General features: G+C 42.5%; 2 protein-coding genes across 4 annotated transcripts in view; one reads left to right on the top strand and one right to left on the bottom strand.

Moving 5' to 3' along the window:
* ACTR1A (actin related protein 1A) overlaps nucleotides 1-8490 on the bottom strand; it is a 91740-nt gene extending 83250 nt beyond the window's left edge. The window contains exon 1 of one of the 2 annotated variants that reach the window (XM_029610269.1): nucleotides 8133-8490. In XM_029610269.1, the coding sequence (XP_029466129.1) occupies nucleotides 8133-8180 (48 nt within the window). In that variant the 5' untranslated portion in view covers nucleotides 8181-8490. Of the gene's footprint in view, nucleotides 1-7882; nucleotides 8038-8132 lie in introns of those variants that run through there. The other variant, XM_029610270.1, reaches the window with a different exon arrangement.
* A 35-nt stretch (nucleotides 8491-8525) lies between these two features.
* SUFU (SUFU negative regulator of hedgehog signaling) overlaps nucleotides 8526-27002 on the top strand; it is a 268510-nt gene continuing 250033 nt past the window's right edge. For both annotated transcript variants that reach the window (XM_029610267.1, XM_029610268.1), the window contains exons 1-2: nucleotides 8526-9002; nucleotides 16585-16719. In XM_029610267.1, the coding sequence (XP_029466127.1) occupies nucleotides 8854-9002; nucleotides 16585-16719 (284 nt within the window). In that variant the 5' untranslated portion in view covers nucleotides 8526-8853. The remainder of the gene's footprint in view (nucleotides 9003-16584; nucleotides 16720-27002) is intronic.

Genomic DNA, 27002 nt, shown 5'->3' on the forward strand with positions numbered 1-27002 from the left:
GGGATTTCAAGGTCGAGCTGTGTTGATTGTGGACCGTTTTGTGTAGGATTCTGTAGTTTACTGGCAGCCAGTGTAAGTTCCGGAGGATGGGTGAGATGTGTTCTCCGCGGTTGGTGTTGGTCAAGATTCTTGCTGCTGCATTCTGTAGTATCTGTAGAGGTTTGGTGATGGAGATGGGGATTCCGAGGAAGAGAGCATTGCAATAGTCTATTTTGGCAAAGAGCATGGTTTATAGGACTGTCCTGGAGTCATGGAGGTGCAAGAGGGGTTTGAGTCTTTTTAAAACCTGACGTTTATAGAAACAATCTTTGGTGTGTTATTGATAGCTCTCTTTAGGTTTAGGCAGTTGTCGAGGATAATACTGAGGTCTCTTACATGTGTGACCTGGATGTTGGGGTGGGGAGTTGTCTTGGTTGGAAGAGATAAGGAGGAGTTCAGTCTTGGCGGCATTAAGGACCAGGTTCAAACTGGTGAGGAGGCTGGTGATGGATTGGAGGCAGTTGTTCCAGAAAGTGAGTGTTTTTGTGATAGATTCTGTTATAGGAATCAGAATCTGCAAGTCATCTGCGTAGAGGTTATGTATTAGGTTTAGATCCGTTAGCAGCTGGAAGAGGGGGGAGGAGGTAAATATTGAAAAGGGTAGGTGATGAGGATGATCCTTGAGGTACATCTAGTGAAGATTTTATGATGGATGATTCTTTATTGTTAATTTTGACCTTGAAGCTTCTGTTGCTGAGGAAGGAGTTGAACCGATCCTGATAGACCTATGTCTGAGAGTCGATTAAGAAGGATGGAGTGGTTGACTGTGTCGAACGCCACCGAAATCTCTAGAAGGACTAATAAGAAAGAGTGACCTTTGTCTAGTCCCATGATGATACTATCTGTTAGGGAGACGAGGAGGGTTTCTGTGTTGCGAGATTTGCGAAAGCCATAATTGGGAAGGAAATAGGATTTTGTGTTCTTCCAAGTATTCTGAGAGTTGGGTATTGACCAGTTTCTCTGTGAGTTTGGCTAAAAACAGGAGATTAGAGATGGGGCGGAAATTGGATAGTTCATTAGGGTCTAGATTAGGTTTCTTGAGGAGGGGTTTGAGAGAAGCGGTTTTTAATCTGTCTGGGTAGATACCTTGTGTTAGAGAGCAGTTTATAAAGTTAGCCAACAATCCGGAGATGGTGTCTGGAATAAGTAGCAGAAGTTTAGTTGGGATATTGTCTGCCGGGTGGCTGGATGATTTCCGTCTCTTAAGTAGGGACTCAATCTCACTGGAAGAGATTAATTTGAAAGTGTCGAGATTGGCTCCGGTATGTTTGGGGATATTGGAGAGTGTGGAGGGGGAGGTTGTGTTGGTGGGGAGGAGTGCAAGGGTGTTTGAAATCTTAAGAGCTGCTTTCAGAAGAAAGGTAAAAGCAGGAGTAGACAACTCTGGTCCTCTAATGGTGCGAGTTGGTTGAGTAGTCAAAAGGAATGCATGGGATTAGCCAGTCAATTGATGACTGTGGCAAAAGTGAGTGGGCAGCTATGGAGTAAGCTTAGGGGGCCTATGTATCAATCTATAAGGGAAGGGGCTTTATAAGCTCTGTGGCTTTTAACTTTTTGGCCCATAAGGGTCTCCAGGGTTGGGGGAACCATGGTCAGGAACACACGAAGTTCTCAGCTATGGTCATGCCTGCAGAATTTTGCACAGAAGTGATGAAAATTAACTCATTTGCAGCCACAAAAGACTTTTGCAAAATTGCTGCTAGCCCATGAAAAATACCATGTGTTAGTAGATCAGCCTCTAAGAAAGTATTGCACTAAACCCTTCCTGAAAAAAAGATTTGTTCCTTAAAGGGAAACATAGAAGTCCAGGAAGTACCCAGTCTATACTCTAGAGCATGGCTATTTTCTTCTGCTCTGATATGGGGGGATATGATAGAGGTGTTTAAAATCATGAGAGGTCTAGAACGGGTAGATGTGAATCGGTTATTTACTCTTTCGGATAGTAGAAAGACTAGGGGACACTCCATGAAGTTAGCATGGGGCACATTTAAAACTAATCGGAGAAAGTTCTTTTTTACTCAACGCACAATTAAACTCTGGAATTTGTTGCCAGAGAATGTGGTTCGTGCAGTTAGTATAGCTGTGTTTAAAAAAGGATTGGATAAGTTCTTGGAGGAGAAGTCCATTACCTGCTATTAAGTTCACTTAGAGAATAGCCATTGCCATTAGCAATGGTTACATGGAATACACTTAGTTTGTGGGTACTTGCCAGGTTCTTATGGCCTGGATTGGCCACTGTTGGAAACAAGATGCTGGGCTTGATGGACCCTTGGTCTGACCCAGTATGGCATTTTCTTATGTTCTTATTTTACTGGCCATAAGTTATTTTGCTGGGTTCTGTTTTGACTGTGTTTGACTGTAAGGGAATATATAAGAAACTCTCTTAGAACCCCTCAAAGAACTGGCCACTCTTATCTGGCCCAGGCCTTTTTAAGAGCTCACCCTGCAAGGGATTCTGGGTCCGGGAGGTTCATATCAGCCAAGTATAAAGGAGAAGAGTCCAGAGGGGTTAGGCGGATCCCTGGAGGAATAAGGAAGCCTCGAAAACAGTGTTGTATTGAACTATAAATTACATTATCACATCTGCTTGTTGAACTGCACAGAAAAGCAAAGTTACTTTGGCTGTTAATTTCTATAAATAGAGATCTATAAACTATTTTTGCCAGAATCCAGCCTGAAGTCTGTTCTCTGGCTACCCGCTGACCGCTCTGTACCACAGTCTGTGATAAAAGCTAAGAATCTAGAGTCTGACCTCAGTGACTGTCTCCTTTTACAGGAAATTTTTTTTTTTGGAAAGGCCATCTCACTGTACTTATGTTGCACAGAACCTCTGCATAAAACAAAGTGCATTCTTACTTGCAAATATTGTTTAGAATAAATTGCTGTTAGATGGTGAGATTATGCAAACTGTTGAAAGAGCCGATTCTTTTTACCAATTGTCACTGAGGTCAGTCAAGAGATTGAGTATATATCTATTCCACATAACAAAAAGGATCAAATTCTGTTTTGAATAATTTGGGATTACAGTTGCAAAATGATACCACTGTACTTAACTCCATGTAATGTTCCAATAGTCTGAGGTCATCACTGTTTCCTCATAAAAAGAAAGCAAAGCAACCAGAGCCATTACAATGGACATACTGGAGAGGCTCTGAATTTTTGCTATGAACACCAATGAAATAATATCAAGAACAAAGAATATACTAAGTTTCATAGGTACCAGCTCCAAGTGCTGGTGCTGTGGATGTATGAGCATCCCCAATAAGACCTGCAGCAGCTGAGATTGAAGATGTGACATGGGAGGTAGATATGATATTGAAGAACGCAAGCATCCACAATTATGTTAAATTTAATAAAAATAACTTTATAGAGAAATTTAAGATATCTCTACTTTAACTTAGAGAAACAGATCCAAAAGAATGAAGACCTATAAATATACAGTCAGAAGATATATATCCAAACAAAGCAGCCATTTCTGATTTTTTTTTTTTTGGCACAAATGATTAGGCTGTGAATTCAAATCTGAAAATAGAGATCCTTATCTTCTATCCTTCAGAAACATCACCCAGGTTAAAAACAAGTGGTTTGAAGGAAGCTAATAGACATAATTACAAGTTTAGCATCACTCAAAAAAAATAGAATCTAGTTTAAATGATAATTATTTTACTTGATGTATTTCACCAATGTTAGCATTTAACAGTGATTAATGACCATCTAGTGTCTGCCCGTTTCCCTTCCTTACTGCAGTGCTCGGTGTAGCCAGATGCCAAAAATGTTGAGCCCAACCAGTCACAAAATCTAGCCCCCAAAGTTGCAAAAACATTTTAATTCACAAGATTGTATACAAATTCCTGCATTGCATGCAAATTGACAAAATTAACAATGTATACAAAAAACATTTAAAAATAATGCTAGAAAAGCCTAAAAAAATCAAGGTTGTCATGTTCAGTGTTGCCATAACAAACGTTCATCTAAGAGCTATGCCATTCAAAATATATTAGAAGCAAGTCCAGATTGAGGACTCTACTCCCCCAGGGCAGGTGCAGGACCGAAAGTTCCCCCAGGGCACTAAATATTTTGTACTCCCCTCCCCCGCTGACCCCAACACATACAGGGCAATATTTTAAAAAGCAAACGTCAGAGAAAAAAAAATGTATGCATTGTGCAGGTGAGGAAGTCTAACACACAGCATGGGTTTGAAAAACGTGTGGGCAAATATGGGGCATCCAAAGAGGCAGAAAGGAGGAAGTCTGTGTTCAGGAACCACCACAGTAAATCATGGGGCATGTTGTAATTCTGCAGATGAGACTAGAATTCAGTGGCAATTGCAGGAAAAAGGGGTTGGCTTATACATAAAAATATAGAAATAATGGCAGAAAAGGACCAAATGGTCCATCCAGTCTGCCCAGCAAGCTTATGGTAATATCTGCCATGCCATGCAGGTTACCCCCATGCTTATAAATTTCCTAAAATATAAAAGTCAGGACCTTTGTTGGTTACTGTCTGAATCCAATTCCGTTACCCCCAGCCGCTGAAGCAGAGAGCAAATGTTGAAGCTGCAACAAAAGTATCAGGTTTTTTGGTTAAGGGTAGTAACCGCTGCACCAGCCAAGTTGCCTCACAAATTTGCTTCACTTTTTTGAAGGAGTTAATAAGCATGTAGATAAAGATGAATCGGTAGATGTGGTATATTTGGATTTTCAGAAGGCATATGACAAAGTTCCTTATGAGAGGCTTCTAGGAAAAGTAAAAAGTCATAGGATAGGTGGCAATGTCCTTTCGAGGATTACAAACTGGCTAAAAGACAGGAAACAGAGAGTAGGATTAAATGGACAATTTTCTCAGTGGAAGGGAGTGGACAGTGGAGTGCCTCAGGGATCTGTATTGGGACCCTTACTTTTCAATATATTTATAAATGATTGGGAAAGAAATACGACGAGTGAGGTAATTAAATTTGCAGATGATACAAAATTGTTCAGAGTAGTTAAATCACAAGCGGATTTTGATAAATAGCAGGAAGACCTTCTGAGACTGGAAAACTGGGCATCGAAATGGCAGATGAAATTTAATGTGGAAAAGTGCAAGGTGATGCATATAGGGAAAATAACCCATGCTATAGTTACACAATGTTAGGTTCCATATTAGGAGCTACCCACCCAAGAAAGAGATCTAGGTGTCATAGTGGATAACACATTGAAATCGTCGGTTCAGTGTACTGCGGCAGTCAAAAAAGCAAACAGAATGTTGGGAATTATTAGAAAGGGAATGGTGAATAAAATGGAAAATGTCAATGCCTCTGTATCGCTCCATGGTGAGACTGCACCTTGAATACTGTGTACAATTCTGGTCACTGCATCTCAAAAAAGATATAGTTGCGATGGAGAAGGTACAGAGAAGGGTGACCAAAATGATAAAGGGAATGGAACAGCTCCCCTATGAGAAAAGACTAAAGAGGTTAGGACTTTTCAGCTTGGAGAAGAGACGGCTGAGGAGGGATATGATAGAGGTGTTTAAAATCATGAGGTCTAGAACAGGTTAATATGAATCAGTAATTTACTTTCTAATAACAGAAGGACTAGGGGGCACTCCATGAAGTTAGCATATGGCACATTTAAAACTAATCGGTGAAAGTTCTTTTTCACTCAACGCACAATTAAACTCTGGAATTTGTTGCCTGAGGATGTGGTTAGTGCAGTTAGTGTAGCTGTGTTTAAAAAAGGATTGGATAAGTTCTTGGGGAGAAGTCCATTACCTGCTATTAAGTCGATTTAGAAAATAGCCACTATTACTAGCAACAGTAGCATGATATAGACAGGTTTTGGGTACTTGCCGAGTTCTTATGGCCTGGATTGGCCACTGTTGGAAACAGGATGCTGGGCTTGATGGACCCTTGATCTGATCCAGTATGGCATGTTCTTATGGTCTTAGTTGAGGCCCTCATTAGTTGCTGTCTGAATCCCATTCCCCTTTTCCCCTGTTGTTGAAGCAGAGAGCAATGATGGAGTTGCATAACAGTATGTAGGCTTATTGATTAAGTAGTAACTGCTACACGCTTTGCTTCATTTCCATCCTGTAGTTTTTAGGGATCCACACTGTGTATCCCATTCCTCTTTGAATTCTTTCACTGTTATATTGTAGAGCTGGTGGTGAGCTAATCACAATTGTATTTTTCATTGGTTAGGAGAAATATGAGAATCTTAAGAGGTGGGCTGAATTATGTATCTTTTAGTGACTGATAGCCAATATTAGAGCTCCTCTACATAACTATAAACCCTGCCAATTATATTCAGGGTGGGCCCGATTTATCCTGGTCTTTTCCCACTGACACCAAGTAGGAGAAAAGCCTTAGTGAACCAGCTGCTTAGAGGAAGTTCGCCAAAGGATACTCAGTGAGAAGTGTTTTCTCATAGGATTGGCACTAAAGTCCAAATTCAAGAAAGAAAAAAGTGAAATAGGGTTGCAGGACAGAAAAGTGTTTTAGGTATTCATTGGCTGCTTTAAAATAGATTGCTTTTTTTGGAAAATAAATGTTCTTTTGCCTAAATGGCTGCAGCTCCTCCCACTCTGCACCCCTTCCGGCAAGATGCCCAAAAAACATACACGCCAAAAAAATTAGCCTAAAATCCCACAACCAGAAAGCGCTAAAGGTTTCCCACAGCAGCTCACAAAAAAAGCTCAACTGGGTGGGAAAATTGCTCACCTGGCAACACTGGCAGTTCTTCAGTCTTCAGAAATCTTTAAATCTCTTCCTGCCATTAGGAATCCTCTAAAACAGAGGTTCTCAACTCAGTCCTTGGAACATACCTAGCCAGTCTGGTTTTCAGGATATCCACTATGAATATGCTCGAGATAGATTTGCATTCACTGCCTCCACTGTATGCAAATCTCTCATGCATATTCATTGTGGTTATGCTGAAAACCAAACTGGCTAACTGTGTCCCGAGGACTGGGTTGAGAACCCTGATATAGGGAGACTAATGCTGCAGGTTACTGGAGCACTAGGTCCCTTGTTTGCAGCAACTGGAATGTTCTGACAAAGTGTACAGTGAGAATTACAACAAATTAAGCTGAAACTGCCATTATATTCTTATTTGTTTACAGTCTAAAATGTTCCAAATAAAAGTACAACAGCACTACAAGAATTTTTTTTTAAATTTTGGAATAAGGTGAATATTACATTTAGTACAAAAGACTTGTACATAAAAGTCTAAAAAAAGTACATAAACAAAATCACTCTCCATGCTTTACTGGGGAAAAGCAAGGAGGAACACTGGTCTAGTGGTTTAAGTTTTCCAGATAAATGAGGCCACACATAGTCCGCAGAACGTGATACTGATGGAAATAAAAAAGGTCTTCGTATGCACGTGTTTGGAAGTAGCTATGTTTTGGGAAGTCGAACTAGCGTGCCAAATTTAAAAGAGAAGAGAACAATTTACACAGTGTTATTTCCTCCGTTTCATTCTGGTAGCATTTTGGCGTCTGACCTAAAGTCAACTGATGCCGAATAACGGAACCCCCGTTCCCATCTCTTTCACCCCAATTTACCCTGCCTCTCTGATACCCACCGCAATCCCCGCCTACTACAATACAGACTCGACCAGCCATCAGACCTCTCAAACCAATCAGCACTGAGAACGATACTGACGCCCCGCCCACATTGACAGAAAACCCCATCTTCATCCAATTAGGAAATGAAAACATTAACTATACACACAAAGCCGCCACTGCTTTCTTCAATCCTCGTTGGCAGCAAGGAAGGGGCTAGCAAGTTAGTTTGAGCTGTGCAGCTTCTAACGGCCTAAAATAAAGATGCCCGAACCGCAGGGCACTCCTTAATACTTACAAACGGCCTCCAGTAGAACGCGCCTATTAGTGCAAACGGGCCGGCAAAGGAGCCTAGTCAAAATGAGCTAAAAATGTTGATTCGTGACGAATTCCAACTGGGCCGGAGCGCAGTTGCTATGACAAAGGAAAAGCCACTCCCAGCGCCGATACCTTTTTTGCCCACTCCAGCAAGCCTCCCGTTAAAAAGGGCACAATGAGGGTAAATAGGAATGGCAGGAGGGGAACATGTGGTTCCCCCTCGTACTCACATTGTCGATAACGACGGGTTGATTGGCTATCACGTCGTACGACTCCATGGTGGTTTCGTCGGGCGGAGCTGGCGGGCCAGACCGGGTGAAGCGCCACGCATGTGCAGTAGGGCGGTAGTAACTGGCACGGGCGGTCACGTGGAAGGCCCTGGTGCAGAGTTGAGCTCCTATTGGTTGCGTGGCCGAGGTGCCAATAAAACTGCTGAGTCTTGTTGCAGAAAACCGCGAAATAAATGCACTCTAATAGCCGCTCAATGGCAAAAGTCGAAATGGAGAAAATAGAGATGCACGCTCATGTTGGGCAGCAAGTAAAGTATGCTGCCCTACTTTTACACGATACCCAAGAAGGACCAACACAGCGCGCGGCCCTTTCTGCCTCTAGGCTCTGCTTTTCTCCCCGTGCTACCAGAGAAAAGGGTGGGGCTCCCCGCAAAATCCCGCCTCTGGCGCTCGCTGATTGGCGGGGCTCGCTGCGCCGCTGTTTGAGCAACAAGCAGCAGTCCGCAGCCCCCCGGACTTGGCCGGAGTGGCCGAAAACAAACCCAACTTAGCGGGGAGACGGGCAGCTGCGGAGATTTACTGTTCTCTCCCCGCCCTGTCGAGAGCCAAGAACAAATCCACCCCGCCCGAACCGAGGCACTCTAGGCCGGAGGAGGTGCCGCTGAAGGGTTAGCCCCCCTCTTCTCGCCGAGGCGCACGGGAATAACTACGGGAGGACGGGATGGATGAGTTGCGGCCTAGCGGAGTAGCCGGATCCCCGTCCTTGGCCTCGCTCTTTCCCCCGGGTCTGCACGCCATCTACGGGGAGTGCCGGAGGCTGTACCCCGAGCAGCCGAACCCTCTGCAGGTCACCGCCATCGTCAAATACTGGTAAGAGAAAAGGAGGACAGATGGGTGCCAAGGGAAACCCTTGGGCACCGGCGGGGCAGAGGAAACCCAACTGAAGAAGCGACATTGTGTGGCTCGGGAGTGTCTCTCTGAGAAGGGCAGGGTGAGGCTTCCCTTCATCTCAGTTTGGATTTCCTTTTCCCTTCCCCCCAAAAAAAAATGCGATGGGGAAAAGTTCTTTGCTTGTAAAATAAAGGCCGTCTGGCTGTGTAGCGTCTGCAGGATTACCAGGCAGGACGGCAGAGTGTGCGCTGTACCTAACGAAAAAGAGTCGAGAGAACGCCTTTTGCTGCACAGGTTTAACAGTAAATCCCAGGGTCGTCCTCAAAAGTTGAGGGAAATAATGGAACGGAAGAGCTGTTACTGCTGATCAGAGTGATCCGATTCCGGGTTGCTTTTGAAAGGCTGCCTTGGTCCCTTCTTGGACGACGTTCAGCGCACTTTTAAAAATACGTTCTAAATGTATTGAACAGATTAGAATGGTCCAGCGAGAGATGGCAAAGTGTTCGGTGTTCCTTAATCCCATGTGCATGCTTTTTATCTCTCCGCGCTAGGACTATTGTGTTATTGCTATGACAATAGTGGAGCATTTCTGGTTTTTTTTTTGTGCCCTAAACAGCTTGTTTTGTTGAAAAATAAATTTTAATAGATATTTTCCCACGAGTAACTGAAAACATGCCATTATGAGATTTTATATTTTTAATAGTAGAAATACCGTTCGCAAAGCTTTTTTGTTCCTTGATTTTGTGTGTAGAAACACACCTCTACTTAAAAAAAACCGAGATTGATGTAAAATCACAGGCTTTTCTCCCACTTTTTTGTCCGTGGAAAAAGCTTACTAGATCAGTTCTAGTTCTAGACATTTACAGTTGAGACTGTAGTGGTTAATTATAGAAGACACTCCAGAAAGACATTTTTTCCTTCAGTTAAATTTGCTTTAATTATGAATTTGTGTGTGTGTTTAAAACCAGGTAAATTAAAAACTTTCTTTTCCGGGTAATTTTCTGTGCATTGTAGGTGTATTGTACTATTTAGCATTTCTCTCTGTAATCCAATTAATTTCATTACTCTGTCAGGATGTCATAAAACCCTTATACATTGTATTGTAGTGGGATATAATTAATTTTTTATTAATATTTATGGTTCTGGTAACTAACTCATTCTACACTTTCCTTTTATTACAGTAGTTCAGTTGCTGTATTAATGTACTTGGATATGTAGAAATAGGGGTCACTAAACATGTAGATGAGACTCCTAACTTTGTGGCTCTTAAAAGCTAATCACAAATGTATTAAGTTAATTCAGTAGAAAAATATGTGCTTCATCTCGTCTGAGCTTTTGCTAGCTACTCTTTTTTTTTTTTTTTTTACAAAGTTCTGCCATGATACCTACAGTTAGGCTGAAAGATATTACTTAATAACTTTTATTTATTTTTTAGATAAATACCTTCCATTTGTTCCTGTCTTTAAATTTTAAGATTTCTCTCATGGACTGAAGGTGGTTTATGCAGTTATGTTGTTAAAAAGAAAACAAAACCATCCCCGTCACAACTGTGGTGTGACTGTATCATCAAGTACAAAATTTGAAACACACTTTACTTCTTGTTCAGTGTATGGTTTGTGCTTTGTAATGTGGTTTTCAGGTGTGGTTGTTTTTACATCTTTGGGTTAAATATGTGACGCGGATGGCAGTATTGCATGAAGTGACCAGCAGGGGGGGTCTGCTAACATCTGTTACACACAACCCCTACAGACTGTTCTGACATCTACTGGTCCCAAGTACAAAATGTGTGCTGGAGTCCAGCGTACATTTTCTTAAAGAAGTTACCTCCTGCTGCAGTAAGTTAAAGGTTTGCTAATGCATCAGGAGTTTAAAAAAAAAAAAAATAAAGCGCGCTAACCTGAAAATGTGCACATGATGTACTTTGCGCAAACCAAACCTGGATTATGTGTGAATTGTTTTGTATGCAGGTAAATTCTGAGTGCAAACCCCTCCCATTCCATGAATTCTAGGGTGAGCCCAAACACTTTATTTCACCACCTCTGACCAGAAGTTAAATTTCCAGTGACAGGAAAACACGAGTTAAGTGTACGCATCTCTGTATTGGGACGTAATAGCAAATGCCTTAATTTTAGTATCCTAAAAGTTTTTTATTGGTTTAAATAATTTTAATCATGCAAAGAGAGGTTAGTTTTCTGGACATTTTTGCTTTGTTGGTATTAAAATATTGAATGCATCTTGAGCTCTATTATGCCAGGCTGCGGAAGTGGACAGTTTGGAATACCAGCAGCGCTCAGCAGGAATCCACCAATTTTGCAGCCTCACACTGCTGTTGCAAACAAATGGGAGTCAATTCCAGTTTACCAATGATCGGGAAGAGGCACTAGCCCGGCCATAATACGCCTCCGGACATTGAACTGGTAACTCATGGCAGGGAATATGGACAGCAGGAGTTATTCACACGGAACAAAGTCAAGTAATCTTTGAGGAAGGAATGAACTTCCATTCCCCCCCCCCCCCCCTCCTGTGAAGCAACCTAATACTATAACAGCAGGAAAGGACACAAGCAACAGAGGCTCCAATGTATATAAGAAGGTGCACTTAGCTGTGTGCACACTTTTCTGTGTATGACTTTACTCCCGATTTGAGAGTTTAGCGTACCAAAACTGTGTACAAATTAGTGCTCCTCCATGCAAATCCCCTGTTAACTTTTTAATTTTCCCATTACACAAACTCTGAGGTGTGTTTCTTCTTTTGCCTTTAAGTATAGAATGGCTCGATTTTGCTTCTAGAATCCTTTCTAAGGGCTTACTCATGAGATGACTCCTACTCACCATATAGACATTGTGCAATAGCGTACGTTTACATATTTGGAACTCTGAGCATTTGGGATAGATTCTACTTGTGTATACTGTGGTACCTAGTATTTTATGTATGAAACCTGTGTAAGTAACATAAAGAGAATTCTTTAATTTAGAAACTGTTTTCCATGACTTTGGTATTTGTGAAAGGTAGCAGATTATTGAAGTACCCTGTACTTCATTGCGTCAGCAGCAGTAGTGAGGGTAAACTTCCCTACACTACACTCCCCTTTAGTGGAGGGGGACCTCTGAATGGGTGAGAGGGTGAATCGGGGTTCATGCTCATTCAATTTGTCCTCTTTGCTGAGACTGCTAAATAAGGGTGCCATTTAGTGTTGTTGTCGGCGCAATAAGTGCTCTGGCAGGCTTTGAACTAAGATCAGGACAGACACGCTGGTGCCTTGCATGTGGAGCTGCAGAGCAGCTTAAGCAGGGGCAGGAGACATCTATTGTCCCTGATGTATGGTCCCGCTCCTGGGGATCTGGTTTGGTCCTTGGCAGGTTCATAAAGTTTGCTGGGACACTTCCCTGCATTTAGAAGGCTGGAGGCCAAGTAATTGTGGGGATCCTTGTGGAAGACTTGTGAGATCTTAATTCTCTGTCTATTGAAGTTATATGGTGTGAAAGTCTGGAAGCTCTGTATTAGTCCTGTAAGGAGAAGTTGTGTCTTGAGTATCAACTATGTTTGCTGATAACACAAAATTATTCAAAGTTGTCATCACAAGAGGATTGTGAGAAATTGCAAGAAGATATTGCAAAACTGGGAGACTGGGCATGCAAATGGCAAACGAAATGTAATGTAGATAAGTGCAGAGTTATGCACTTAGGGAAAAGAAACCCAATTTATAACTACAAAATGCAAGGTTCCACATTAGGAGGCACCATGCGGGAAAAGGATGTAAGTGTCATTTTTGAAAATACATTGAAATCTTCTGCTCAGTGTGCAACAGCAGCCAAGAAAGCAAATAGAATGGTAGGAATTATTAGGAAAGGAACGGAGAATAAAACAGAGAATATTGTAATACCTCTGTATTGCTATATGGTGCCACCTCATCTTGAGAATTGTGTGCTGTTCTGGTCACCACATCTCATGAAAGAAATAGCAGAATTAGAAAAGGTACAGAGAAGGGCAACCAAGATGATAAAGGGGATGCAACAATTCCCCTATGAAGAAAGGCTAAAGAGGTTAAGACTCTTCAGTTTGGAGAACAGACGGCTGAGGGGAGATATGATAGAGGTCTATAAAATAATGAGTGGAATGGAACGAATAAACTTAATTAGTTGTTTACTCTTTTTTTTGAAAAATACAAAAGACTAGGGGACACACAATGAAGTTATTGGGTAATACATTTAAAACTAATAAGAGAAAAAAATTTTTTTACTCATTGCATAATTAAGCTCTGGAATTCGATGCCAGAGAATGTAGTGAAAGCTATTAGTATAGCTGCATTTAAAAAAAATTGTTTGGACAAGTTCCTGGAGGAAATGTCCATTTAATAATTAAGGTAGAATTGCAGAAATCCACTGCTTATTCTTGAGATAAGCAGCTAGGAATCTGTCTACCCCTTGGGATCCTGCCAGGTACTTGTGACCTGGATTGGCCTCTGTTGGAAATCCAATATGGCAAGCTTTAGGTTCTTATGAAGAGGAGTTACTGTGGAAACTGATCTGGACTGGATTTAAGCTTGTCCTAAATGTGTGTGTTTGTAACCTTTATCACAGTTACTTGTTTTCTTATGCCTGCAATACCTCATAAGTTGGGGAATGTTTGTTATTGCCTTATCTAAAAAATCAGCATTGAGATGCCATTCCTAGCTTGGTTTATACTACTGGGGCTTCCAACCTGACACTGTTGTGATGGTGGCCTTATAATTTTTGCATTTCTGCCTTCCCAAGTTTTAGCTCACAGTGGTTTATAACATATTTCAGGTATAAGTAGCTTCTCTTTGTCCACCTGGAAGTGGGCAAAGACCACAGGCTGTTAATCTGGTTTTTAACCAGGCTCATTTCATTACAGCAATTTAACTTTTGTATGTTAATAACTTTTAATTATGACAAATGTGAGCCATTTTGGAATGGACAACCTAACCCTTGGACAATCCATTCCCCTCTGTATGCCTGGTTTTGCAACAGATTTGGAATAGTCTACACCTTGCATGCAAGTTTTTAGCCTACTTTTCTGAAGGGAAGAAGGCTTATGAAATCAGTTTGTGTCCATCCTTGCATTCTGTGTCCTATCACCACAGATACCAAAGTTTCAGGACAGGTCAGGGTATTCGGTATGGGCGCACGTCCCAGAAAGCAGGGCTCCATCTGTTCTGCATCAGAATTTTTCTTCTTTATGTAATTTTTTTTTTTCATGGAGTTATGACTTGGAAATCTGACTGTGTGCTGGTACCTGTGGTCACCACTGGACTTTATTTTGACAGAATGAGAGTTATGCAGAACTGCTGCAGGAGTTGTATAGCTTCATCTGTTGCTTCCAATGGATTTTTACACGCCAGAGGTTTATGGTTGCCGGAGAGTTCACGGAGATGTGGAAATAATTTTTGAATGATCATTTTTGCAACAGAGTTTGTTCTGTAATTGTCAGTACTCTGTATTTTACATTCAATAAAAAGTTTAAGAACACAGACACTGATTGTAGATTGTTGCTTACCGCATTGACTGATCTTAAGATGATAGTTGTGTGCACACTCTGGGCCTTGGTGTTTTAAATAATTTTAACTTGGGCTTGCCATAGCTTCCTGGAATCCCTCCCCTACCACCGACCCCACACCATTGTTGTCAATGATGCAATACAAGTCGTGATGCCCTTTAAGTGGATAAAAACAGCCACAGCCATACAAGCGTGGACTTAAACATAACATGCAGAAATACTTTGTGCAAACGTAACATTAAACTTTTATAAGAGACTGACCTACACCCCACCGGCAAAGACTTCTTACTGTTACTCCTCCCTCCCTTGCTGCCCTGGTGAGGTGGCAGCCCTCCAACCTTCCGCTCCTTGAAGGTGGTACCCACTGGCACCCCATTCCCTGAATGCTGCCGTGGCCACTGCTGCTCCTTGCAGTGTGCCGCTGCCTCACCAACCCCCTGGCCGTCCTTGCAGGCCATGCCTGTTTATTTACACCAGGCCTCTAATTTGGCCACCTCCAGACCAGCTGCCATCCATTGCATAGGTCCAAACCCCCGGCTCATTAATAGGCTGACCAGTAGCACCCCACTTCATGTGCTCCCCCACAAGCTTCCCCCTATGCGTAATCTTTGACGCCTGGACTCTTTCCCTGTCCTCGCAAACACCAAAGCATCTCCCTATGCACCGGTGAGGGCCCACTGGCTCTCTGATGAAATATGCAGTCAGTTACCATGTTCTAGTGCAGTGTTTCCCAGTTTGTTCAAGCCCAAGGCATGCCTACGTTAATAGAAATGGTGTGCGGCACACCAGTCTCCATGGAGCAGGCAGTGCGGACGTGGAGAGGACTCGTGGTCAAAAGAAGAGCCAGGAAAGCACAGAAGACTCCACCAGTCTCTCTTCTAAAATGTTTCAGATGTGAGAGAGGGGACAGACACGCACATGAACCCATCACAGTGGGCCAGTTCCCTCTCTGTAGATATGCAGGAGAAGGGAGATGTTGCTGCGATGCAGACATCTGGATTTCTCCTTTACCTTGGCCGCTTCGTGTGGCAGTCAGAGCTCCTGAACTGCTGCTGCTCCAGATGCTCGTAGTGAGTCCCATCCAGGGCTCGGTGCTCTCTCTTCTCCATCTCGCTCAGCCTGGGGATAAGAGTAAGGTGGGAAGGACTTGAAGGAGGAGATGCTGAGTGCATTGCACAAAGTAGGGCCTTGGTTCTTCCTGCCCCTGCATGCTGCCCCTTAATTCAGGGCTCATGCTGTAGGTAAGAAGAAGAGGCCTGCATGATTACCCGAGTTAAAGGAGCTCCTGCATCTTTAAGAGCTACCGCTGGTGCCTTTTGTTGCTGAGAGCGGAGGCTGGGAGCTGGCCTGGATCCAAGTAGGGCCTTGTCTGATGGCACACTGGTTGGTAAGTGCTGCCCTGCTGAATTTCGACCTTTTTGACTTGGTCTGCCTGGTGTTCTGAATATTGTGGTTTGCTCTATTTCTACCTTTTTAGAAGGGCAATTGATGTTGATGTGTTCCTTTACAAAATAGTAGTTGCCGCTTTGTTCTTAGACATTATTGTGTAGCCAAGTGCTGTGCAGTAAGTTAAAAATAATGGATTTTTAAAAATAATTATTTAAAAAAAAAAACAAAAAACCTGTTGCTTAGCGCCTACTGGGTTCTTTAGGTTCAGATCAGTATGAATTTCGGCTGCAACTGTCTGCTTCCTTTGGCCTCCAGCACCGAGAGGACAACGTTAACAGAACAGGAAGTAGTGGAATGACTGTGTGGTTGAAAGATATTCAGACAGAACATAAATTTGCCAGGACCTTACAACACAGTAGGACTTCTCAGATTACAGTTAGAAAATGCAGTGACTGAAATGTATGGGGTCAAAACTTGTGTTCCTTATTCCCACCCATCCCATCCTTGGCTTATCTTTTTTGAAAATGATACTTTTATTGGTAGTCAATTCAATGCCTTCCATTGAAATTAATGTACAGCAATTAATTTGATTCCCTTGTATTTTTGGACATTTGTATTGAAGTGTGTATGTGTGTTTTTTTTTTTTGTTTTGCAGGTTGGGAGGACCGGATCCTCTGGACTACGTGAGCATGTACAGGAACCTGGGGAATCCAACGGCGAACGTCCCGGAACACTGGCATTATGTCAGCTTTGGCCTAAGTGACTTGTACGGCGATAACAGAGTACACGAGTGAGTGCTTGAAGGATTATGGAAATACCACTGCTTGTTGAGCTTTCGGGCTTAGTTTTGTGAAGGGCTTTTTGGATCCAGAAGTTGGGTGTTAAAAGACTGTAGACTTGATTGTTATGGAGTCATGTCCTTAAATCTTGAATGGCTCATGTCTCTCAGTAATTCCTTGGTAAGGAAACAGAGTCCACGGGGCACAGCCCCTGTCGTTTCACGACCAAAACACCCTTTTCTATTTTATCTTGCTGCAGCAGTGGAATGGCCTTTGGCGAACGTGTTCTGCAGCGGCCACGGGACATGGGCCTGCACGCTGTGGTACGATTGTGTGGAATGCTGACCCCCGTTCCATGAATTATCGATATTTGGGTGGGGTGGGGAAGTCCTGCATGTTTGGGTGGATTTTAACACCGAGCAGCATGCCTGCGATGCTAGAGCTTTTTGCCTTTGAATGGGTTTCTGGAGTTACGATGGGTACAGCAGATGTCTTGAAGTTGTGCTGCTGTGATTCACCAGTGGAGAGACAAAATTCAGAAATTTCCATGCATGGCCTGATCGTAAAGTGCTCTTGTTCGGCTTACGTGCTGTACTCTGTAATGAATTATATAGCAACCTGCAGCTTATTCAGCTATTTGGGCAGAGGTTTTTAATCACATTTGTGCTTCTGTTCCCTTTCGTTCACTGTTTGGGATAGGGAAAGATATATCCAATTTCATATTTATTCTGTCTGTCACCATTTTTGGTTATTATGCCATGGGAACTTCATGCTTTGCTGAAGACAGCGTCTATCCCTGACTTCTAACATTTTCCACTCCTTGATAGATATTTTGTTTTGGGGCTTTTTTTCCTCTGTTGCAAAGAGGGAAGACTCCTTGAATCCTCAGGGCGTTCAGGCAGTTCCGCTTCTCTCTGCCTGCTTGGCAGATGCTTTGGCACATTATTTGCCTTCATCCCTTCACAGGTGCATTTTTTTTAATGGAGAATTTTTGTCTAACTGGGATCTTCTCTACTGCTGCATTGTGCCTGGGCCAGTGTCTTCCTTACTGTCCTCCGTTGGCTTGTTTGGTGCTGGCTAGGGCCCCTTCCTGACAGCAGTGCCCTGTTCTCCAGAGGAGGAGACAGGACCTTGTATTCCTTAACCTGAGTGCCAGGGGCAGTGCTCTTTTTTTCATTTGAATCTTCCTGCGTGCAGACCCTGATGCTTCCAGTCAGTAGCCATGTTGAGGGTGCTGCTGTCTTGACATGTGACACCACATCGGTCTTCCTTGGTGTATTTATTTATTTATTTAAACAGTTTTATATACCGTTGCACGGACAGGTCCATCTCAACGGTTCACAATTAACCATAGGAAAAGTAAAAAAAAATACAATTATTATATTATAAATACACATAAAGATCTAGATTTTTCAAAACTATAAAATTACCAAAAGATAAAGTAAAACAGTAAGAATAAAAAGTTAAGACATAATAAAATGTCTAAAACGCCTATATTAATTTTTCTCGTCTGCACTTTTTTTTTTTTATAGTGTATCTTCTCTCTCAGACATTTTAAGGAGTGTCCCACACAGGGATGAGAGATTTCTAGATGTCTAGATGGTGTTGCCTCTGCTGTGGGAAGGCCTTTGGGCCTGGAAAGCACTACCATCCTCGGGCCACAGCTCAGGAAGAGCTGCTGCCAGTCAGGGCCCAGGAAGAGAGAGCGCTGTTGCTGCCGGCCTGGTGGAAAAGAAGTGGTGAGAGAGGGGAGGGAAATGAGAGAGAAGCCGGGGGGGGCAGGGAAAGATAAAGGCACGTGAAATAAGCAGAATAAGGAAAAAAAAGTTAAAGAGAAAAATAAATTGAATCAAACAACATACTACACGCGAATCAACACGGATTTAGAAAAAATCACAGCACGGAAACACTTCTCGCCAACCTATCCAATGAAATTCTAAGAAGTGCTGACATCAAGATTAACCACCTCCTAATACTCCTAGACCTCTCCGCGGCATTCGATACTGTTGATCACAAAATCCTTCTATCTAGCCTCACAAACATCGGCCTCTCCGACACCACCCTCAAATGGTTCACCTCCTTCCTAAATAACAGATCCTTCAAGGTCACTATGAATAACATCTCATCAAAACCCCTCCCTCTAGACACCGGTGTACCACAAGGTTCTGCCCTTTCGGCCACCCTCTTTAACATCTACCTAATCCCTCTCTGCCACCTCATCTCCAGTCTTGGAATAACTTTCTTTCTGTACGCCGATGACATTCAGTTCATCATCCCTATCACCAACTCAATAGAAGACGCTCTCCGCACTGCTGCCAAACACCTAACCACAATTAGTAATATGCTCAACAAGTTAAAATTATGCCTAAACATGAATAAAACTGAATGTATCCTCATTGGAAGAAACGTATCAGACCAAACCATCTCCCTCAACTCTCTTCTAATCAACAACATCTCCATACCTCTAAAAAGCTTAACAAAGGACCTTGGCGTATGGATCGACAAAGATCTTAACCTAAAAACAAACATAGCAACCAAAACCAAGGAAGGTTTCTATAAACTTCATGTACTAAAACACCTAAAACCGCTCCTCCACCATCAAGAATTCCGAACAGTACTACAATCCCTGATCTTCAGCAGCCTAGACTATTGCAACTCAATGTTACTAGGTCTCCCCAAATCCACCATAAAACCACTACAGTTACTGCAAAATGCCGCTGCTAGAGTACTGACCGGAAATAAAAAATCGGATCACATCACCCCAGTATTAAAAAGTCTACACTGGCTACCAATCATTCAGAGAATAGAATACAAAACCCTGACGATCATCCATAACGCAGTACACAATACAGATAACTCTGCAGTCAGTAAAATGTTCCACCCCCACAAACCTCAACGGAACACCAGAACTTCTGACAAACGACTTCTCGAAATACCCACATATCCCATGGCAAAGCTTACGAACACCAGAAATAGAGCTCTCTCCATAGCTGGGCCAAAACTCTGGAATGCCCTACCATACTACCTAACCAATATCATCGATAATAAAGCATTCAAAAAAGAACTGAAAACCTGGATCTTCAGCCAGACTTTCAATGATGACTTAAGCAAATTACAATTATGATGCCTTAAGCCTCCACCTACTTCTCCCCTCTTCTCTTTTCCGCAGATATTTACCCCTTCCTCCTCCCACTGCCTCCCCCTCTATTGTATATACCTTCCTCGTTTTTCGTTTCTATATTCATTTTCGTTATTTGGCTTAAACTATTTTAGTTATTTCCTGTTACAACCTGCTCCATGACCTGTTATATATACTTTTGTTTCACTACTTGTTCTATGTATCATTCTTTCGTTTCAATGTAAACCGGGGTGAAGGCATGCGCTAAACCTCGGTATATAAAAGCTTCAAATAAATAAATAAATTGGTAAAAACATAGGCCGATTCTGTAAAAAGTGCAGGAGACCCTGTGCTCCATGTTGAGCGCCCGTTCTCCCGACGCACACACAGGCACCTCTCCTGGGCGCGCGATTCTCTATTCAAATTAGGTGTCATGCTAATAAGGAGGCACTAGGGACAATAGTGCGTCCCTAACATCTTCTTATTAGCAGTAGAGCTGGCTGTCAGTGGGTCAGACAACCGATGCTCTATTTTACCGGCATCTGTTTTCGAACCGTCTGACAGCCACGGATTAGAGAAACGGACGCCCGTAAAATTGAGCATCTGTTTTACTAACCCACTCACTGGCGGGTTAGATGTTTTTTTATTTTTAATTTTAGGTTCCTCCGACTTAATGTCACTATGATATTAAGTCGGAGGGTGTACAGAAAAGCAGTTTTGTTTTTTTTTTCCTGTTTTTCTGTACACCTTTTTTCCTGGTTGTTTGTTTCAAACTTAACGCCTGCCCTTGGGCAGGCGATACTTTCGATAACCTGGGTGAGTGACTAATAGTCTCATCAACGTGCATTTGCATGTGATAAGCACTATTAGTTTCCGGGGGGTTGGCCATGCATTTTCGAGGCGCCTTCACTCCTTACAGTATAAGGGGTAATAAGAGCGTGTCGAAAACCCGCATCCAAATGGATGTTAAACTGTGCGCTCGGTTGAGCACACTGAAGTGTATCGGCCTGAAAGAAAGTAGTGCTGGGTGGGGTGGAGTTTTCTCCTGGCTCTTAAAGAAACTAGCTTTTTTTTTTGACTGGTGCCCAAGTATTTTGGAAACGTTTCCACCCTTGGTCCAAGAGCCAGGTTTCCTTGCTTCACAGAGGCCTGTACTCTTACCCTGGGCTTTGACTCTCTGCCTATATGCAGAACATTGTCCAATTCTACCTTCCACTCCACCACTCTGGAAGATAAGATGACGGGCACTTAAAGCCCAAATGGTCCATCCAGTTTGCCCCTTGTTGCTTTCAGTAACAACTGCTTGCTGCTTTGTGCAGGTTACCTCCACGCAAAAATGTCAGTTTGGGGTTTAACACAGGTTACCCTGTTTCTTCATTGCCATTCTTTAGCTAGCCGGGATCTTCTGGTTTTGTCGCATGCCTGTTTGAGTTCCATTGCCGTTCTCGTCTTCACCACCTTTTCGGGGAGGGCATTCATTCCCTGCATGCACCACCCTTTCTATGAAGAAATGTTTCCTGACATTGTTCTTGAGTCTTCTCCCCTAGAGTTTCATATCATGTCCCCTGATTTTAGAACTTCTCATCAGAAAAGGTTTGATGTTTGTGCATCTTTAATTCCTTTCAGGTATTTGAAGGTCTGTATCATATCTTCTCTGTCCCTCCTCTCCTGCAGGGTCCTCCAGGTGTTCCGGTGCAAGGGGATAGTAGCTAGATCCAGGCCTTAGAAGAGAGGCTTATTGGATACCCCTAGGTTTATATACGATTAAAGATTGTCCAAACCAGGGCCATATACCTCTGGGCAAATATTTGTGCGGATATATGAATGGACATCCTAGAAGCAAAAAGGCAGAATACAGGCTGTCCAAGTTTGCGTAAAGGTTATGAGAATTCATCCCAAGAGGAAGGAGCTTTTTATTCAAAGTGGTGAAATTCTGAGAAGTTTGCCAGTAGATGCACTAAAGTGATTTAGACTGTACATCAAATTTTCCCCTTAAACAATGATGTTAATTACTTTTAGGAAAAGTGTTGATTCATTGATCTTCGCTGATTACCGTATTTGGGTTTGAGAAGGACTTTTTCACAGCTGCAGAGAAGGTGCAGAAGGTTTTTATTTTCACTTTTCTCCTTGATTATATCTAGAGAGAATTTTAAAAGTTTGAATTCAATAGGCATATGATTCATCCCCCGTAATGAACTATGTAACACGCCACAGATGATTCAGATAGGCATGACCTAGACAAGAAGAGCTTGGAATTAAAAGCTTATGCCTCAGGAAATCTGAAACTGCAAACCACATCCAACTCGGGGAAACCTCCATTCTTGAAGAGAAAGTCGAAGTAACTTCTGGATCTCCCTATCCTTAAATGGGTTGCATCATTACCTGCAGAGGGATAATCCAGAGAGAAAGTATGGTGCATCCCTCATAATAAGGAAGCTATTGGACCAGTCCAGTAGCTTAGTCCCAGGCTTCTGCTGCCAAGGTCAGCTGGGGATGCTGTGAAAGCAATGGTTTCTAGCCACCGGGGAGGGAGGAGTCGTGCTTGTACTGTAACAGCAGCTCCAAGTGGCCACACTTGGAGATCATGATTGGAGGGCACCAGGAGGAGCCGTGTTGCATGGTGCCTTGCGATGATTGAGCAGATTGAGATGGGAGGGAATATATAAAATAGGGGAAAAACCCTCAGGTAGTTGTGGATGAACACTTGTATGCTGTAGCTCAACAGATGCTGTTTCTGATTGAGTTGGAACAGGAGGAAACTGCTGGGCCAAAAAAAAAGGAAGCTGCATCTAATGGTGCATTCATAAGCTTCCTGGTTGCTGTCCCCCAGTTAGACTCTCTAGTAACTTAATAGCTTATATCTTCTACTAAAACTGTGAGAAGAGTATCCACTGTTGTTTTCTTCAATTTCATCAGTCTTAAAGTGACAACTAAACCAAGATCCCATACTCCGGAGGTACTCCAGAATACCGCTTGTAAATTGCCAAAAAAAAGACATGTAATTGCTGTCTTGGCTATCCCAGCTTCTACTTGCCCTCGTGTCCAGCAGAAGTGTGTGGGATGCTATCCGCAGCATGGAGCTAGCAGGAGGGTTGTCCTGAGGGTCAAGCCAATGCTCATCCACCCTGCAGGTTTCTGTTTATTAAAAATAGAGGAGGGAGTAGGGATTCTGTGCTCAGTACAACCTTCCTGCCAGTGCCATCCAGCAGTATGGTACTCTGCACAGTTAAGTGAGCCGTGGGAGAGGAGTGGGAGCAGTTCTGGCTGTCACTTTGGTGGAAGAGTGGAAGTTAAATTTTTTTCTTATTCTCAAGGATTGGTACTTGATTTCAGGGATTGAGGTTCACATGAAAGAGCAAGTTACAGATGTGGGCATGCATCCAACCTTTTGGTCACACAAAGTTTGTCCTCGAAGTCTGTTCTGAAGATGGCAGTGAATGCCATTTTTCGATAGTCTCGTGTCCTCTTTTCAGGGTGGGTTTACCATAGATGTGGAATGAGAAGAATCTGTGTTCTCCCATACGTGTTAAATACATTGTCTTGTATTTTAAAATCTTAGAACACATGGCTCAAATAATAATTGTTCTGCTTTTATAGATTGAAGTATTTTATACGATGGAGGCAAGCTGCAAGAGTTCTCATTATTGCTTAAGACAATGATTTATTCAAATGTAAATTTATGTATCTGTGCTATAGCTTGGCTTAATCTTTTCATCTCTTCCTGTTCTATCGTCCATTTCTCTAAATATTTTAAGACTTGACGTAGAACAGACTCCGACTCTTCTATGTTATGATTGGTCCCAAAGTGCAATATTGGCAAAAGGGCCTTTACAAATGAGCCTGTGATGAATTGAGAGTTTCACACAGATGTTAATAAGTCAATGAAATACCGAAGTGCAATATTTATGTTTTAGTAAGTGCGAGTAAAGTATCCGAATCGCGGCTTGGGCCTCCTCCTTGCTGATGGATTTATTTTCAGTTAATCTGGTTTCCAGCTCTGCTTAAAAATCGTGTTTGCACTTGGAGTTCTGTTTCAAGATTCTTACGGTTGGGAGATGGGGGGGGGAGGGGGGGAAAGAAACACACAAACTAAAGGCTGAATTTCATAGCAAAGCCTTTTTTTCATTTTAGAGTTAAAATAAACACCGTTGCTTGGTGTGGGAGCACCCTCTTAGAGGACCCTAGCAGTGTCTGCTAGAAATGTCCTCTCCTTCACCGTCACGCTGTAAATCCTTGTGTCCTGACTGCTGCCGCGCCTTTTCTATTTATGTGATGGAGAGGGTTGCATTCTGCGCCTTTGTGAACCTCTTCGGATTTTCTCTCCTCGCACAAAACATCCTCAGCAAGGGCAGAAGTAAATTCGGCAACTGGCCCTTTCGTTGGAACGAATGTGACGGGGAAATGTAAAAACGAATGAGGCCCCAGATCACAGAGAAAATAATTGCTCGAGCATATTCTGTTTTCCATGATGCACCCGTGCAGAGGTATTCGCTGGGCGAGGGTCGGGTACCGTTAGAAAGCAGTGCCATTGGGGAAATTTGGAAGCTGAGGATTTTAAACTTCTCCTCATGACTGCGGTGCCGCAGCCCCTGCCTCAGCAAGATAGCAAACGGTTTGTGGAAGGGAAGCAAATTCTTGCAAGGCAGCCCACCCAGTTCTTATACAAGAATGTGCTACAGATGTGCAGCTGGAGAGAAAAAAAAATCTCAGGTCTGGGCAGAGCAAGCCCAGTAAGATTCTGGAGGTATAAAGCTTACGATAACCTTTTTAATACATTGGTGTCCTAATAAAGTGATCAAAAGTATGTCTGCAGCGTCCCATTACAGCTGGAATTTGGGACATTCATTTTTTTTATGTTTGAAAGAAGACTTCTAGGGTAAGCATCAAAATGACCCAATGGCCCAATATTGGTTTCTCTTGCAGGGAGAGAGTCTCCAAACCGGTCTGAGTTGCACATAGCATGACAGGAAGGAGCCTCTTGTACACTAGGGCCTGTTGGATATGATGGCAAACTCTCAAATTTCCAAAGCATGGTGTCGGAGAGCCCCCTGGAGTTTCTAGGGTGTAATATGTGCAGGCAGACCTATCAAGGCTTTTGCTCGTGTTGCTATGTTGGATTCCTGAGGTTCCCCTCAGCCCAACTGAAGCCAAGGACGTGTGGAGGATCTGCCCGTTTTGATAACTTTCATGGTTTTTGTTTTTTCTTTTTGTGTGCAGGTCCTTCCTTTGCTTCCTTTCTGTGCTTCCTGTTCTCTTGCTTGTTCTAATAAAATAAAATAGTGAACTGGAGGAAAGAAATTCAGCAGCTATAAATGAGAGCTTAGAATTCCATAGCACCAGTAAGATCAGTTCTGATGGAGCCTAGAAAGCCAGCAGAAGGAAGCTGCTGTGCCAAAATATTCCTCCTGTGTGCTATCCTACTGAAATATTAAGATACAAGAGGAACATTTTGGTAAAATATATATGTATATATAATACACTGCACGTGTGTGTGTCTGTGTGTGTGTGTGTATATATATTTTATTTATTTTTAACTTTTATATACCAATATTCCTGTATAGAATACAAATCACACCGGTTTACAATGAACAAAACCTCGCCTGTGAGCGTTACATAGAACACTTAACACATACACGCACTGTAAGTTTGTGCAGAGAGGTATAGTGACGTGGTCTGACTTTCTCGGTGGCTGGGGAATAGGAGGTTCAGACTTGGGTCTCTTGGTTTCTAGTTCCGTGCTCAGTCTTTCTAGTGCAATAGCTCTTTTTATTGTTTTGTAGTAATACATCCTAATACAGCTTGTAGTATATTTTGCAAACTGAAGGCCTTTTCCCTTACATTTGTCCCAATTTTTAAACTGTAACTCCAAACTTCTATTCATGCTCCAGTGAAATCTTAACTGACTTTTCAAACTGCACTCATTGGGCTCAGACGATAACCCTCATGTGCAGCGTTTAGTTGTTATCGGAGCTGATGTGGGTGGATTCCTCTTTTTCTTGGTAGGACAAGGAATCTTGCTCTTCAGTTAGGTGTTGTCTATGTGCAGATGATCATATCCTAAGATCTTTCTGGAACGTTTCGTGACTGAGGGGAGGGAATGGGTGGGATTATCTGTTTGTTTGATTTAAAGGTTTTCTGTGTTGGAGGCAGACCTCCCTTGAAGAAACGGTCACCATGTGGAAACCTTTTTCTTTTTTGAGAGTTATTTAGTTTTCAAAATGTCATTGGGAGTTAACACCATTAATAACACAGAAAAGACTTGGGCCACCTACAGAGACTGAGGGGTTGCACGAGCACATACTGAGTAGTAAGAGGACAGCTTTTCCAAACTGAAGGAAATGTGTTCTGAATGCCTATGTTTGGAATTAGACAGCCCTTAAATGCTGAAGGAAACTTTAGTTTGCAGTTTATTAGAGGGTTTTTTTAATTTACCAGAAATATGGATATAATAAAATTGTAATTGGCCTAGTGCGCTAACAAGTTACTTAAGGCAACGCCAAAACTCTCCCCCACATCTTGTCTGCATGTGGATTGTGGCATGCTGAGCTTTGTCTTTCTATATACTGCTGCTTATTTTTTGTCTAAATATCTTCCAGGGCAGGAAAACATAGAAAACTAAATTTTGTTCTAAACAAAACACTTGAAATTGTATTGTAACCCTTGTTTGTGTTACAGTATAGCAGTTCTTCTCGTCCTCGGGTTTGTAGGTTATAATAGTCTAATGCAGTGCAATTTTTATATGGTATCTTTTTGCACAAATATTTGAGTGCTTTCTAGTAGTAATGGAAGATGTAATATTGCCATGAGAAAAGAAATAAGTAGCTCCTAGCAGTGGATGACAAGGTTTAAGTATTCTTAAACTACAAGAATTCAGACTCCAGTAATTCAATGAAGGCGAAGGGTTGAGAGTAGGCGTCGGAAGCAGTTGTGAAGATATTTAATTTTCCAAGTTTCTTGAAGGATACTTGGAAAACCTAGTTTGGGGGTGGGGGTTGGGGGGAGAAGCTGAAGAGAATCAAAACAGACGTTTTTCTTCCCTGGCCTTCGCTCTTCGTGAATGGCCCCAGTTCAGCTTTGTTTCGGCAAGCTGTGATCAATGCTGCAGGGTTAGGAAGAGCAGCCCCTTTTCAGGAAAGAGAAATAGTTAATTTAAAATGGTATGCAAGGCTATAGATT

This window comes from Rhinatrema bivittatum, chromosome 7, assembly GCF_901001135.1.
Source record: "Rhinatrema bivittatum chromosome 7, aRhiBiv1.1, whole genome shotgun sequence".
In the NCBI taxonomy this organism is placed as follows: Eukaryota; Metazoa; Chordata; class Amphibia; order Gymnophiona; family Rhinatrematidae; genus Rhinatrema; species Rhinatrema bivittatum.